The sequence below is a fragment of the Botryllus schlosseri genome, chromosome 5, assembly GCF_051294905.1.
Source record: "Botryllus schlosseri isolate E-star chromosome 5, Bs_hap1, whole genome shotgun sequence".
Lineage (NCBI taxonomy): Eukaryota > Metazoa > Chordata > Ascidiacea > Stolidobranchia > Styelidae > Botryllus > Botryllus schlosseri.
Genome location: NC_137240.1, coordinates 4,417,360 through 4,435,056, shown reverse-complemented (window position 1 = coordinate 4,435,056; position 17,697 = coordinate 4,417,360). Strand labels below are relative to the sequence as shown.

The 17,697-nt window shown below is 39.8% G+C and overlaps 1 protein-coding gene and 1 long non-coding RNA gene across 2 annotated transcripts; both read left to right on the top strand.

Annotated features, from left to right (window-relative positions):
- The first annotated feature begins 5,380 nt into the window (after positions 1-5,380).
- On the top strand, positions 5,381-6,368 carry LOC145438711 (uncharacterized). Its single transcript, XR_013915007.1, has 2 exons — positions 5,381-5,806; positions 6,175-6,368. It is a non-coding gene; the product is annotated as an uncharacterized LOC145438711 (long non-coding RNA).
- A 1,206-nt stretch (positions 6,369-7,574) lies between these two features.
- On the top strand, positions 7,575-16,282 carry LOC145438670 (uncharacterized). Its single transcript, XM_080316025.1, has 6 exons — positions 7,575-7,746; positions 7,815-7,994; positions 8,427-8,517; positions 9,918-9,997; positions 12,564-13,140; positions 16,113-16,282. The coding sequence occupies exons 1-6, from the start codon at positions 7,686-7,688 to the stop codon at positions 16,150-16,152; spliced, it is 1,029 nt and encodes a 342-aa protein (XP_080172151.1). The 5' UTR covers positions 7,575-7,685; the 3' UTR covers positions 16,153-16,282.
- Positions 16,283-17,697: the final 1,415 nt, after the last annotated feature.

Sequence of the window (17,697 nt, the reverse complement as noted above, 5' to 3'; positions counted from 1 at the left end):
TGGTTTCCTGCTTATCGAAGTTCAAATGCATTTGTGTATTTCTCGACCACCGGCAGTGTACGATTTTCTTTTTAATTACCAGTACTGTGCTTTCACATTCTTAGGTGCCAATGATTGCGTCCACTCGTATATTCCCAACGAAGTGGTAATTAATTGCAATAGCACAGTGTCCGGAGCGAATTGTTCTTTAAGTTGTACAGCGGGATATAGCTTCAATAACACCGCATCGCGAAATGTAACATGCAACACTGATGGTAGTTGGAGTGCCAATCTAAGCAGCGTTTGCAGAGGTATAAATAAAGTATAGTTATTTTGGTGTGGTGTGATTTCCTCAACATATGGCTATGACCATAGAGTGGTCTTTATTATACCAAATTGATATTGCTAGATACCAAAAAGTAGACCTACCATAGCCTATATGTCCTCTTTCAAGGGGATCTCTTTTTTTGCATCTGCACCTTGAACAATAATTTTAAGCGGGGCGTTGTATTTATTTCCGAAAAATACTGTAACCATGAAACATGCTGAACTGCCGGTTTATAAAAGGATTACCAAAAAACTTACTTACATACGCATACTTTCTGGCGCAAATTTCAACGTAACAGATCGATTAGTTGGATCTGTTTCGACTATGATGAAGGTTACATATTTAATTTCAATGATATTTCGTACACTCGTTAAAAATTACCATTCCTTATTGGCAAAAGTAAAGGGAACCGCAATGTATTTATGCGCTGTTGTTTTATGTCTGTTTTTGTATCTGTTGCTTATCTTTCTTTTCGTTACTTTTACCTGTAACTACCCAAGAAATGTGAAACATCCTCAAACTCAAACGTAACATTTCTATTTTCGTTTTTTTTGCCGCAAAATAGCCTCGTTTTGGGTGGTGAAAATATGGTAGGCCTACTAATTGCGTATGTTCGGCATGTATAGGAAACTTTGAATCTCGAATATGTCATATACTTTGATTTACCATATAGCATTCATTTCTATTTTACGCGAGCGTTACATCTGACTTCCAAATATTTTAGCTGTTACCTGTGCGGGTCCTCCTGTAGTTATACATGGCGAGGTGGAGGATGACTGTTATGACAAACCGTACTCTACCCACTGTCCGATTTCCTGCAGTGCCGGATGCTATATCGGTGGAGCCTGTGACGCGATCTGTCAGGATGCTGACAATTCTACGGATCAAAATAGTGACGGCGCTTGGAATGTCAGCTGTTCGAAGTGTTCAGGTCCTAAGATTTTGGATCGATGTTTAGCGAAGTCCGCATTTATACCCTTGTAAAATCCAATTTATTTGTTCATTGCATGGTCTGGTCAACCGCCGGTAGTGTACGACTTTTTTCAAATGCTACTTATGACATTGATAGGCCTACCCCACAGCGCGGAGATGTAAACACGCTCTAAAATAGTTTGTAATAATGCCAAAATGTAACTCAGCACAATAAGCGAGTGGCGTAGTTGGTTAAACACTGCAGTCACGCCAGCAATGGAGGTAGGTTCGAATCACTCAGTGCTGACCTCAGTGCATATGCGGTGACGTACGAGAAGCCCAACAGCAACAAATACTGAAGATGACGCACGGAAGAGAGAGTGAAAGATGGTGAATGCAGGCGAGCCTGGAAGTCCTCCAGCAGCGTGCCAAAGTGAAAAAGACCAATGAAGAATGAACGTTACAACATTCATGTTCTGGGCCCAAATGGCCGAATAGGCGATAAGTGCCAAAAACTGTTCCACATAACATGACAAAATACTACCGAGCTACAAATAGAACAATCAGAAAGTTTAACAACCAACAATCTACCAGATAGTTTTATCTCCCTATAATATAGCCAACAACCGCCTCACGGATCATAAGCAATAAAACAAGATCTCATTCACTTTTCCCGTTCGGTCAATTTCGTACGCATATTGGGGGTAAATCCAGTAACCACCATTGATAGGATACAATACTCAAAAACACTTTGAATATCAGGTCTCGTCTAGCGTAGAGAAATGATCCGTCGGATCTTATATGCCAGTTAGTACTGAATAGCTTATATCAGTGGTAACGAAAACTGCGCAGGCCACTGGCCTCTTGTGACATTCAGATACGTATCGTGCAGTTACTTGAACTTCGTTTATTGCGCATCTCCGCATATGGGGTCGTTGAATTGGATAAATGTAATACATTGCCTTGTGCTTGTTATTTCGAGAGTACTTTATCGTAACTCCTATTTTTAGCTGTCACGTGTGCGGACTCTCCAGCAGTTATACATGGTAATGTTGAGGATGGATGCTATGACAAACCGTACAATACTCATTGTGAAGTTACCTGTAACACCGGGTACTACTTAAATGGGACTCGTGATACTGTGTGTATGGATGCTGACAATTCTACCGATGAAAATAGTGACGGTGTCTGGAATGTCAGTTCGATCTGCTCGGGTAGGCCTATGCTACAATTTTGGACAATGTGGAATAGCATAAATACAATTCACTATCTTATGATAGACGCGATTGTTATTTACTAAATCCTAAATCATCTTTTAGCTGTCACCTGTGCGTACTATCCGGTAGTTATAAATGGCAAAGTGGAGGACGGATGCTTCGACAAACCGTACAATACTCAATGTAATGTTACTTGTAACACCGGCTACTATATGGATGGAACTCGTGATACTGCTGTGTGTCAGGTCGCTAACAATTCTACGGATGAAAAAAGTGATGGTGTCTGGAATATCAGTAGTTCGATATGCTCGGGTATATTTCAACTTATGGCCCCTTCAAGTATTTGTCGTCATGTAAAATTTTTCAATTCCACAGCAGTGGTATGCAACGCGCCGCCGGAAGGTCTCGAAAACGGTGGCATTGAAGACGGGTGCGCAAATACGTTCGGTGCGCGATGTGAGATAACATGTTACGAGGCATATACATTGATTGGAACCGGGAGTGCAGTATGTGAAGATGCAGATCCATCGAATGATTTGAACCGAAATGGACTTTGGAATATCGAGGGGACCGCGTGCAACTACACTTATATAGGTGAAAGCAGGCAAGGTTGTCATGGGCGTATACCTAGGGTTGCTAGTCCATTTTTCATGAAATATCGTACTAATCATATTGTGAATAATATAATGACTTGCTTCTGTCACCGCTACGAATTTCGCCCTGAAACGAATTGGAGCAAGATCATGGGCTTACTTTCCCGCACAGTGGTAAATGTTAGGTAGTTCATGATACAGCAATAACAGAAACTTGCTGCGCGTGGTTCAAACGTTCTCAAAAGCTCAGACGATTCTCCCGACAGTCCTACACTACTGCGTCATAGTAATTATGATCGGACCTCCGTTTAGTCATGGGTGACAACGTTTACCACCCATAAGCATAAGGCCATTAGCCTACTACACGGGCAGTGTTATTATACAGACACAAATTTGTTATTTATTTACCACTATGAAGTTATTCATGACGTCAAATGTTCCTGTTAATAGCGAACATTTTATGAAAGCTCCTGTTCACCCAAAAGCATTTTAGGGGTTTCTATAATTCCTAATTGCATTATCTCAATGAATATGTAGTGCTTGGTTGTCGTAGACTTTATTCCTAGATTCAATATTCACAGTAAAACTGGTAAATACACGCATCATCGAGAGACCAACCTGCCCCCCAAGAGTAATGGCGAGATTGAAGTAAACTTTAAAAAATACAGTACTATGGTCAAATTGTTATTTATATGAAATGCTTGAAGAGGTCAGATTACCTAATTTCAGTGGATGAAGAAATGACGCGAGTTGCAGAAGTAGAGCTGATTGAAAATGAAAAATTATTAAAATTATTATTATCGGACCCAACTCATTTCCAATACTAGTTTTAGAACTTCATGTTAGACTACCATTTGAACAAGCACGTGATCCCGAATATGCATTGCATAGCATTGTTATACAGTGTCGTAATTTAATCTACATAGCTGATAAGAATGGTATCGCTATGAAATTTGTAGGGATGTAGCCCTATGATTGCGTGTAATTTCGTTCGCATTCAAGATACCGTGTCGGCGAAACTATTTTGGATAACATCGGGAACTCTTGCTGCATTAGTGGTGACTTTAGCTACTGCGTGGATAATTTGGTAAGTATAGTATTATGAGAACATAGTATTAAACTTTGTCGAATGATCCTGAATGTGTGTTGGCCGTGGTACTCGAAATATCAATGAACATCGAGGATGAATCTCGTCATCAGTTATAGTAAAAATCAATATATGGTAAAGTTATCCCGGAGGCGATAGTCGAATGATCCTGAATCTGTGTTGGCCGTGGTACTCGAAATATCAATGAACATCAAGGATGAATCTCGTCATCAGTTATAGTAAAAATCAATATACGGTAGATTTATCCCGGAGGCGAAAGTCAATTACTATGCGAACCCTTGTTGTGTTATTACTATTGCATACATTTCTCTTGCAGTGCGAATTGTCGGAATTCCAGCCCCAAACACATAGAGGCTCCCGCCCCGACTGGACATATGTACGAAGATCCATCACTTTCTGTATACGATGTTTCTCTAGGTACATATCGCAGATCGCTTATGTATTTTACTCGCCGGCGGTGTTACAGTCGCGACTGTGGGTTGACGGAGCGGAAGAAGTTTCTCAGCGACATTATTATATCCGAAAATTAGCGACATGAAGCGACATCATCTACACGCAAATTAATTTGCGCGATTGTCCTCCCGGACGAACTGTTTGCTAAGTACTCCAACGTCCGCTTGTCGATTGAAGATAAAGCTGGTTAAGGTATAATGCTTACGGCAACCTGTTATTTCAACAATGACTTCGTCGAATAATATTATACCTCACAGCACACTTAGGTAAACCATGGTCGAGACTTGGGTCGATATAGATCAGGGGTAACCAAACTTTTTGAGCTACTTCTTGGGTACTGATTAATGCGGCGGGCTACCAGATAATCCCACTGTTTATCCCCACTCAGTTGGATTTCCTCACTTAGACATTCAAAGTACTGGGCAGGGATCCGCCCCTTACCAAGAACAGAAGACTCATACTGACCGTGACTCGCACCAGCGTCTCCGCGCTCAGTTGCGTTGCCTTACTGCGCGCTGAAGTCCCAACCTTCACGTCGAGACTCGGGAATATTAATTAGATATTCCCGTTAAGCCTCCGCGTGAGACGGAACGAGCAACGCCCTGATCGAAAACTGCGTTCGTATGTTCCGTAGGATTGACTGATCCATGTTTCAACTGCTGATCATATGAAACCCTTTTCCGCTTCGATTTTCAAATCTCTCATTTGAATAATTGCTACTGCGACCGCGTGAGACTCATTTGGTTCTCGTGGACTACTATGGCAGCCCGCGGCCACCGCGTGAGCGACCCCTGGTATAGATTGAAAACGAATGAAATCCCGTTTTAGAGGACGCGCACAACCAGACAAGAGGGGGAGCAATCAATTCAGGATGTGATGAACAAAGTTATGGCAACGTGGACGCTGAGCATTCCGCTTTTCAAGCTACCGAAGTTTACCCGCATCGGCGATACCCGTCGAACATAGATGACACAACAGCAAACCAGCGGCCATATCGAGAAACACAGTTCCAAGGAAGTTCAGACCGAGGATTTTCATCTTCCAATTATAACGGGATTGGCAATAGTTCGCCGTCCCATTATGAAGTCCTAATATCCAGACAGAATACATATCCCCGTGCTGCTAATCAGCACCCGGCTAACCCAAGTGGAACAGGTGCAACTAACAATGCCGCAAGATTTAATAACGGATACCCAGCACCTCTCGGAAAAGATCCGTGAGTTCCAAGTTTGGTTTCCTTATAAGCTACTGGATCAATGGTTCTTAACTGGTGTTCCATGGAACATTAGGAGTTCACCGAGCCTGTCTCACGTGTTTCTTGGAGGTCAAGACACACACTCAACGCATACATAGATGATTTGTTATGATAAGCCCTTCTTGGCCATCACTGGCTGCAGGCAATTAGGCCCGATCATTAGCTTAATTGTGAATGATGTGATGGTGTGCAGTGGCGCGCTCGGGGGAGTCTGGGGTTGAAAATCGAAATTTCGTCTTTCTGAAACCCAATTCAAGTTTTAATATATTAGATAAATTTTGTAGTTTCGCGGGAGGAACTGCATTATTTATTAATTATTATTATTTCAGTCCGATCTACGCCGACAACCTCCCGACAGCGTGATTTCATCAAAAGTCCATCGCAATCGCAATACTTGACGAATATATTTGCAAGTGACAAATACTCTTCGGTTTATTTGCGCAATATGTTTTACACTAGCATATACTTCTATTAATGCAATTTTGTACATCGAAAATATAGCTTAATTGTATGACATTGAGAAGCTCGTGCATGTGCAACAAAAGAGACCATGTAAAAGTATTATTCATCAATCGTTAGGAAATTCAGTTTTCTATAGTCCGGATTCCAAAATGTGAAGAATGTTATCGATCTTGCGATATAAACTTTTTGTTTAGTTCTAACTTTGGTCCCGGTCCCTGAGCCGTGAGCGTGACTCAGCTTATCAACGCTGAAGAATCCAGTCAGATCTGAATCAACCCTTACTTCAAGCGCTGGCCTTAACGGACCAGCTGAAAATCCAGGCCATGAAATATCAGGTGTTTTTCATACTTTACATTCCACACTTTACTCACATTTTAATGCATATATCCAACGATGCGACCGCCGAAACAATACGGACGCGGATATTTCCAGCGTAGGAAAATGTATGGTAAAGATTTCACAGACAATCCCGTCCGTTTCTGGTTAATTTCGACATCTTCAAAACGGATCCACATTTTGTGACATTTTTAGCGATTTCGTTTGAATTAGCGACATCTAACGATTTTTCAGACTTCTATTGTTAGCGATTCGATGAATCCAGTCTGGAGTTGACACCACACATCACAACGATAGAAAGAATACCGCATATTATGTTACAGATTTTCTACACATTAACTACTTCAATTGTTATCGCAGCCAATAGAGACCTCAAGCCGTCAAATATTGACTCCTTTGACGCTTGTGGACAATACAGCTAACTCATAAGGCACACGAAACGACATTCCGGCTATGTATCGTATGACTATGGCAAATGACAACCACATATTTGTGCAATATTATCTGACGGGGATCCACTATGCGCGTCAATTAGATTTACATAACCACGTATGTAAACTTACCTGGCACCGAGCATTGTCAATCTTCGTCAGCAAACAGAAGAGTGCTCAGCACGTGAGGGTGAAATTAGTTGACAAGTTCGATCTCGCAACCAATTGTAGCACATAACCATACGACGCGGAATGTTTATTTTCAAGGTGAGCTTGGCTAGACATCGGCGCAAAGTAAGCTCAGATAACTACGATTTATGAAGAAATGAAGATAACTGTATTTTATTTTTGAGAAATCAAAGCCGGAAGGATATAGATATTATACACGTTTAGCAAAGTAAACGTCTATCTAATAGCATTAACTTTGAGAAAAGCAGTGAATTTGAATATGGATGTCCTCTCAAATGGGTATACTATATTTATTGCCGTCCACTACGTGTCACTCCGAAGCAGAACGCAATAATTAAACAAATGAGCTTTAATCATCCAGGTCCTACTTAAACGAATGTATACAGGCTAAATGTTCTGCCCTAACTATCGCGACGGGTAAAATGCATATTCACAGGTGGACATTCAAACTGATATTACTAAATGTTATTTATATATACGCAGGTAAGTGATGTCATAATAAATATTTCCATTGGCGATAACATTTAGCTTGGCGCTCTTGTGATTTATAGTTTCGACGGAAGGCTGCAGCACCGAACACTTTCCTGAAGAAATCATATTCGTTTGCAATGAGAATGACACAGTTTGTACGGTAGCTTGTATAGAAGGATTCATTTTCAACAGTGAGCTGTCAAATACAGTGACTTGCGATAATGAGGAGTGGAATACTGACCTAACGGGGGCTTGCAATGGTAAGAAAGTACATGAAACTTTACCTATCGCAAGTTGTATTACTGAAATGTCGTACCGATTCCGTTATATTTGAATTGATAGGATGTTTACATTCAACGGCTTTTATCAAAATGATTGGATTACTGTACAATTATGATATACTACAGAAATTCTCATAGCGTATCGCCCAACTAGGTTATTTTGCGAACGCGAACCGCGTGAATTATTATCAAGGTTCTTACCATCCCTACTACTCAGTTAATTTGGCTTGCAACTAGTACTTGTTTGTAGCAAGACCTGCTGTTTAAGCAAACTGCTACATATATATTTCTTTAATAATAGGCCTACATGTTTCATTATATTTCTGCAAAATAGGATACCAGTAACTCGTTAACAAATCTGTAAGGATACATATTTACGTGAAATGCATTATATGAGATGAATTGCTTCAGCTTACGTTTCGTTGAAGACGTTTTGGATATCGATGGGAATTGTAATCGTACTGCTCGTGTTCCTAGCGGCGACAACGGCGTATTTATTAATGTGAGTACCTATCTGTTCAGTCGTTACCGGTGCATGTCAATTTGTCAAGTCATTAACGTCGACATTCTTACAAATCACTGCTTTTCCACGACTATTATTTCATTGCTAAATCAGTCTTATTTAACAGCCTGCATGCTATTGATAGCACCTTATTTTTAAAACGACTGTAGCTGATTATAAATATTTAGTGAGACCGTTTCGTTCTCACATCTCAGTATGCCCGCATGTATAAGCGTAGCTAGAGGGTGAAAATTTGAAGGTGGTGGGGCCTGGTAAAATATTTTAACAACGAATCGACATCAAAGACCCATTGTAACGTAGATAAGTAATGACAATGCTACCAGCATGAGCAAATAGTACATTTGGAGTATGGTAAAGTTGTCCATCGGCCCTGCCAGTGCATGCACGAATATAGTATTATCCATTTTGATGAGCATACTTTTCGTTGATGGTGATGTAAATATTCTTTACTCGCTGCACGATATGATTCTCTGTAATCTCGATGCATAATTGTTAAATATCAAGTATTTGTAAATGGATCTCCAACCCCAGGCCGCGGTACAGATCTTCCCGTAAGCAAAGTTGATGGATCTAGAAGATCTTTAATACGATCTCGCGGCACTTTTGGACGTTTATTAGTATCAATACAAGTAACATCATGACGTCTATCGAAATGTCCGAACTATCCTGACGTGCTAGCTGCTGGTCTGCGGGGTTGCATTTAAAACAAAAAACTAATTTAAATCAAACATGTTTAAAGCGAGGTCCTAATTTAAAATATGTATTTTATTATATATTTTATCAAATCCATGACGTCACGAATATTCAACTGGGGCGTCATAGTAAATTGACATTGACCATTGAAAATATAGGGTAAATATAGCTCCTTTGACGAAATATCTGTACTATTAATGTTGAACCGACTATGTTTAGGGTTTCAACCATCCCATGTCGATATAAGTCGGTTATATCGGGTGGTATTTGTCCGTAGGCTCATACAACATTTTTTTAAAACTATTCACACAATTACGGCATAGTTTTACAACTTAAAAAAGAACATTTTTGCTTAAAACACTTTGTTTTAAAAAAGAATGTTTTAAAACACCGTTTGTTCTAAATGCAACTCTACTGGTCTGACGTTCTAGAAACCCGTAGGTGCGGACCCGTGCTTCGTCAATCGTCATTTTCTATATCTGAAAAGCATTTTTTCATAGTGTCCCGTCGTCGTATGTCTAAACTAGATGCTCCAATTGCTGCTTATGTACGACAAATTGTCTTCGCTTTATTATGATATTACTTCAATAACCCTCTATATCTGAGCTCTTTGATACGTAAGACTAAACGATTCTCGATTGACCGCAAGTGATTTCTATACCTCATCGATTACTATTTAAATGCAGAAATCAACGAAGGCGATCATCCTCTACGGCGAGCGAAGACGGTCTCGAAATGAATCACGGAATTCCGAATAAATACACGCGTAAGGAATTGTAGTCACTTTACTATATGTACTCGACTTGGTCACATTAAGCTTGTCTCCTGTAAATAGATTGATATATTAACTATATGACCATGCAGAGGTGGTCTGTAACGAAGTACTTCTACTTTTTGAAGTACTTGAAGTAGATTTGGCCTACTCGCACTACTTTTTAAGTAGTTACGATTTTAGACTACTTCTACTTCTACTAGACAGATTTCAGTTTTTTAGGCAAAAATAGGCGTAAAATACCTACTTACTTACTTGTGAACCGCCACTCCTACTTCTACTTGAGTAGAAATTCCGGCGTTACTTCTACTTCTACTTGAGTAGCGACGGTGACCACTTTGACCACCTCTGGGTCTATGCACAATGATCCAGTATCAATCATAAGGATTTGAGTCGGGTAGCGAGCGACTCTATTTCCGATCACCGAAAAAACACGGCCCTTGTCAGCACGAGTTATGTCATCGAGAATTTTAGTTCCGATGCTTTCTTTCCGCCGCAGAAGCCTTGATATCTGGATAGGTTGTAACAAAGCATCCTATCACGTAGCGCAAAGCAAAATCCATTGGTCGAAGCGACGTTACTGTGAAGTAGTGATCCATCCGTAACATTCAAAAACATCAAATAACTGTAACTGTAGGGTTACCATATGTCCTCCTTTAGGAGGATTTGTCCTTCCTTTTTATGAAATCGAAAATGTCCTCTGAGGACGCCTAAATGTCCTCCCTTTTGGAAATTCGTCCTCCTTTACAGCTGTGACAGCTAGCCTATGGACTGGGTCAACTGAAAATCGACATGAGAGACACAAAATAACTAACGCGGACGTTCGAGCGGTTCATTCGGAAGTTCAGTCAGAGTGTTGACCTTTTTAGTCAACATGACAAGATTTCCGGTAAATGTATCAAAATCAGGTGTTTTCAATTCAATAATAATATAATATTATGATTATGATAATAGAATAACATATATCAGTATCAGTGTCAGTATCAATTTTTAGGCTGATGAAGACCGAGTCTCTTATCCTCTAATTTAGGCTGTAATGGCAACTCCTTAAACGACGGACGAAGCCATAATTCAACGCGATTCGTGTTCTCACTGATAAGGATAAAAATGCACGAATAACAATTTACAGAACATGCTAATATTAACCTTGGGATTCGGGAGATTGAGTATATAGCCTATGACAAGTAAGGCCAACTGCTTACTAGGCCAATTTATCTTGAATCGTGATGCCATTCCCAAAGCAGATGTAGGGCTCAGATAATGTACATAGATGTAAGGTACAGATACATATACTATTGTTATGTGATACAAATTATGTAGGCCCATAAGAGAAAAGAACGCACTGGGGCAAATCGAAGGTTGCCATATCTGCTCACTAACTTCGCCTGGTATGCTTCTTTATTGATTGCTAGGGCGATTTTTTTTTACCTAAAAACGGACCTGAAAAATCAAAACGTTGACATGTTTTGACCTTATAAAACTTGATTTTGACCAAATTTTTACCTCTTGTATGTAAATTAGGTGTTTGGCACATGTTTGTGCTACTTTTCTTCATTTATAGTTAGAACTGTCTGTCCTTACGAAGTAGTTTGGCCGGAAAAAAACTTTTTGGCTAAAAAACTGACAAATTTCTAATGAAAAAACTTTATTTAAACTAAATCTGGACCTATGAAGAATTCCAGTAGTTACATCACTTATTATGGTAGAAATAATGAAAATTTGTTGTAGTACAACGAAAGTTACTTACCTACATTCTCGGGTAGAAAGTGTCTGTCCTTACTAAGTAGATTGCCAAGAATGGAGAAAGAACGTCCAACAGCAGCAGTTGCTGGCTGGCAACATTGAAGTTGTGCCTACACTGCTGGTGACACACCATGTTGCTTCATTCTGACAATGTTGTGTACATCACAACTTTTCATCATGCGCTTCTTGATATAAGAACCATGCGATGCCCGCGCAGTCTCGCTTCAGTTGGGATATTGTGGAACGTTGAGCATAGCACAATGTCGACCTATTTCTTTCATTTGACCGTTTATGATTCACAATGAGCAGACAATGGGCCGTCTATAAAGTAGGCTACAAGCTGTAAAATGTCATATGATAAGTTCACCAACAGTGCAAAATCTACGATACAAATGAAATGAACGTTGTAAAAAAATTTTGACTTCGTAAACAATTTTGACAATTTTTTGACCTAACGCTACAGTTTCGACAAAATTTTGACTTATTTTGCAAAAGAAATTCGACTTTGTAAACAATTTTGACCATTTTTCGACCTAGCGCTGCAATTTTGGTTGTCAAAAAAATCACCCTTTTGATAGCAGTTCTGGTTATTATAGCGCCACTGGGTAAGAAAATGTCTGCCGCGGTTAAGCATTTACTAGTCAAAATGCAGAAAATACTGCCATTTCCCCGCAATCTTAGCTCTATTTTCATTCCTCTGCGTCAATAAATGATAAATTTTTCTTCATATTGGCATGATACAGGCGAGCCGGCACTGAATAGCATACGACAAGGAGTAGGCTAGATCTCAGCGAATGATACGGCTTGTTTATTACAGCGGAAAGCGAATTAAAACGAATGAGTAAAGGCAACATTAACACAGTGTACGAAGATCCCACGCCTGTACCTCCCATACCAACATCAGCACGCGAATCGCTCTTACCTGCTACTATGCAGGAACTCACGTCACAAATCTCAAACCTCAACACTGCCAGGAACCCTACTACCGTGACGTCTGCTGAATATGGCAATGAGAACGAAGATACGCCGAAAGACCCACTAGGAAAGGCAGGGGTGTATCAAGACGAGATCATTATCAACCCTCAATTAGACCAAGACAACGCTGAAATAGGAATCAGAAAGACGAGTGCTACTGCCGCCGTTAACCCATCATCCAATCACAAAAAGAAGCCTGCCGTACTACCAAGGCCTTCCAAAGACGCGCTGAAAAAACGCAAGCAAAGTGCGTCTAACCCTGAAACGCTGCCGCCGGAATTGCCCAGTCGGCCGTCGACGACTGCGAATTCAGACGATGGTTACGACAACGAACCCCCGAAAATTCCAGCGCCAAATCTTCCGGCGAGAAACAAGAATCAGATCTCAGAAGAGCAACAGATTTACGAGAACGAAGATAAGTAAGTGTGTTACTGCCGCATAGAATGATTGATGTTAAATGGACAGGGCTGCTTTCCCCAATTAGATTACAATTAGAATTGTAGGTACACAGTTTTTTCACTTATCAGGATTAAAATTACCAAATTTGCAAGAACTTGGGAATTGAATTACATTCCGAACTAGAATGAAGTACAAAAAATCAAGTTCATATCAAATCAGAGATCATTCTCGTGGCATGAGAATGATCAATGTCTTACAGCGAGCTAGGCTGGATTCGCACTATACAGTTCTACTAGATGGCATTTTTGGGAAACCAGAAATTAGATTAGAATTGAAATCAGAGCATATAGCAAAATCTCAATAATTATAGATTAGAATACCGACATTCCGCTCTAATTGGAAAACTAGAATTATCTAGTTGTCTAGGTATGTTATATAGGCTCGGGACTAGAACTCTTTATGGCAGCCCACTGATACACCATACACGCCATATAATTATGTAGGGTTGCATGTAAAACAAAAATCAATTTAAAACAAACATGTTTAAAACAAGGCTCTTGCTTAAAACATGTTTTTTATAGTGTGTTTTTTCAAGCCATGACGTCATGTATATTCATTTGTGACGTCATATTGGATTGAGATTGACAATTGAAAATAGAGGGAAAATACAGCTCCTTTGACGAAACATCTACGTGAGTACTATAGCGGTTGAACCGACTATTTTGAGGGTTCCAATCATCTCAGCAATCCCATGCAATGACATGAGGGGATGGATCACATTCCATGACGTCTGATGAGCTATTTCCGGGAGTAGCTTCATCCACAATTTCATGCGAAGGAGTCAAATCCAATTCAGATAGACTCTTATGATACGTCCGACAATGATTTTTGAACTGCTTATGATTGTAGAATCTGGTTCGACAGAGCTTGCATTTATAAATCAGACTAGGATGGTCTTTGTGGCGTTTCAGCAAATGTTTTGTAAGCCGATCCGAACTCCCAACAAAGGGGCACAACCAACAAGACTCTCCGTTAGACATTTATCATAAGTACACGCTAATAATAACCTAAGCTGCAAAATAACCATTATAATAGATCACAATTTACACCAGCATCCAACCCACTTCGCACAAGATGTAGGCAACTGATTATAACTACAAAAGCTGTCTCGATTAGTTAGTTAACAGGGCACATTGCTGAAGCTATATTACTTATAGTTACCTTCCAATTTCTGGATGTGTTGCGATGCAATACCGTTACTCGCCAAGAAAGCTTTAAAACCCACATGCTGATTCCCTGTCATCGTGATCGCATCACATCGCAAAAGAGCAAGGAGCGGTCGAAAACAGAGATGCCACTGAGATATCTTGGAAAAACCCAGATTTGGACGTTGAAAAAACCCAGAAAACCCCAGATCCTATATTTCACTCAAATTTTTATGATATAGCTGCATAACAGTGACTGAGAGTCAACAATGACAGTTATACGGACATAGAAGAAGTTTTAGCCCTTGATATTGGAATCCCAACTGTTCATTTTCATACTATACATTTTGCTCAGTTAAATGAGCAAATCCATCGAAATATGATGCTTTCCTCTCGACACATTGCTACGGGCATTCGGTATGGAGGGGGGGGGGGTCAATACGTAGTTTATTATATATTCGTAATGTTTGTCACAATGCTAATCCCCATCTATGATGAGGATGATTTTAGGGTATAGTTCCAGTGACTGTGAGCTGACCAGATAGATTAAAAATAGCTTCCGATTCATTAAACCTGGGACAAGCACTTTTATCTGGGATGTTTAGTCGAAAAAGAAACTGCAGATCATGAAATTTAGGGTGCATTTGAATTTGACAAACCCCTCTCCCTCTGAATAACTTGCCCGGGTGCCCAAACTGTCTCTTTGAGTGTCCCTGTTCAAAGTGAATATACTCTGATGTCAACATAGTAAATTAGTTAGATCAACATTTGGTCTTTCCATGTGCATTAATTGCATACTTTACAGCAGTTACATACTATTTACTGACACACAACGAATTTGTTGCAGCGCTAGTATTCAAGTCCTAAATCGTTTTGAATTGCAAAACAAATGCTCCAGAGTTGCCTTGTAAAAATGACTTTCTGCGACCTAGTAGTCAGTATTCAATTAAGCTCTCTCATCACGCCAAGACCTCTCATTTTAATAGTAAATGGGTCTCTTTAGACTCAATCTCAGTAGAATCCGTCGATATTATAAGATCTTACTAAGCTAATAATCAATTTTGAGCCGTAAAATTGACCTGGCAAACATGATGTTGAAAAAAACCCAGATGTCAAGCACAAAAACCCAGAAACCCAGGTGATGCTCGAAAAACCCAGATCTGGGTGGAAAAACCCAGGAGTGGCATCTCTGGTCGAAAAAGAGCAAGTATAAGTATAGCACTAAAGGTCACTCTCGGTCGTTCCGCTTTAGCGCGATATTGTGCTGCCACTAGCGGCAGATTTGGCGATTGCGCTTTATCTCATTTACAGTGTACGTCGGCTATACCGGATGGTAGTCGCCCATAAGCTCATAAAACATGTTTTTTTGAAAGTATTTACACAATTGTGGCATAATTATACAACTTTAAAAAACACTTTAAAAGGCCTTTGTTTGAAACACTGTAGAAAACATGATTAAATAAAGTGTTTTACACAACCATTTGTTTTAAATGAAACCCTACGTATATCACTCGTACAGCTGCGGAACGAAACTCACACCATCCATGAACTGGTGTTTAGCACCGTAAGTGTACCGAATAAAGACATAATGAATGCTCCCCAACAAATAAACACCGTCTAATGTGTCCACACTGTCCGCTGTGGCATTCTATATGGTCCACTGTAACACGGCGCTCGTGCGACATCGACAGATTCATTCAAGGAATTAACAGAGTCAAGTCCACATTTAGGGACTTTCGTATAGGACTGGTAGTCCGCATTTAACACCAACTTTACTTATATTGCAGCAACGTTTATGATGACGTAGCTGCTTCCGTCATCGCATGAGACGAGTACCAACCAACTTTTACGGAATCCCATGATGGTATATTGCCCGTACGAACTGCATTTCGTCGTTTGGAATACGCCGTCATATCTTATTACTTACCTTGCAATAATAATACTTTTCGTTATCATGTATCTGACTTTATTTTTAGTTTCGATTTCGGTTGATCCATTTCAAGCGTAATAGATGAATCTCCAGTGTTTTTTATTATCGGCAGAGGTGGTCAAAGTAGTCAAGAAAACTACTCAAGTAAAGGAGAAGTAGCGACGAAAAAATCTACTCAAGTACGAGTAGAAGTACTTCTTCAATAAGCCACCTAAAACTACTTGAAGTAGAAGTAAAATTGTCTGACTTTAAATCTACTTTTAAGTAAGTAGTTTTGAAAACAGTCTTAATTCGTTCCCATGGACTGTCAAAAGCTGCGAATTGAGCTATGCGGCAGGTGCAAAGAGCTTGATTCGTATTGATGCATTCCAGGTGGTATCAATTTTCGACAGCATAAACATTGTTTCGCGCCATGGGATGAAAATTATAGTATTGATATGAGAATGCAATACTAACCCTTTGTTTACTACAAGACCCCGTTAGATATGGTACCCTACCCCATATTATAAGGCCCCAAGTTCAGGCGAAGAGCAATACGTAGAAGTTGTATCGGATACGGTTTCATCACTTTTCGCGAATATTGTGAACCGTAAAAGTTATATTTAGTGTACCTTTATTTTCGGAAAATAGAGGCATTACTACACTTGCTTTTAAGCTTCAACATGTATGTTCTGCAGACAAAAGAACTGAAAATAATTAGAACTCAAAGTAGGATACTCGCAATTGAAAGTGCAATACAAATACCACTTCTAAAAAGCAGAAAATATATTTCATGTATTTTGTCCATAAAGCTTCAAAGGGGATCTGCTGAACAGGTGTAACTTTAAAAAACGCTAGATTTTCTAGATTAGCAAGACACGTAATGGGCTGCTAGATTACGATGTGATAGGTGACTGCTAGATTGCGAATCTGTAGTTGAAAAACTTCATGATGGGCCATATTTACTGTGATGAAATATTTGATATGGCGACAATGAGGTGTGAGAGGAACCAAGCAATCCGGTACCCGAATTATATTCACTGATACTTTCATGAAAACATATTAGTCACTCCACCACTACTATGCGCGAAGCACAACAAAATTTCTGGGATTTACTTGACTTTTATGAAAATTGAATGTTGATACTCCGTGAAAACAGCCCCGAAATTCCTCAAGCTATCTTTCATATTGGGGGATTCAACTACTTCTACTTGACAAACTGAAAATAGCGAAAAGTAAGTAAGTAGATCACAAAATATTACGAAGTAGAAGTAGAAGTAGAGGAAATCAGATCTACTTGAGTAAGTACCGGAAGTAGAGGAAAACTACTTGAGTACTTTCAAAAAGTAGAAGTACTTCGTTACTGACCACCTCTGATTATCGGTCCGCCGATATGTCACACTTTGAAAGGCATATCGGCAATCTTCGTGTCGTCTCAACATGGTGGTACTACACTTTCAGCT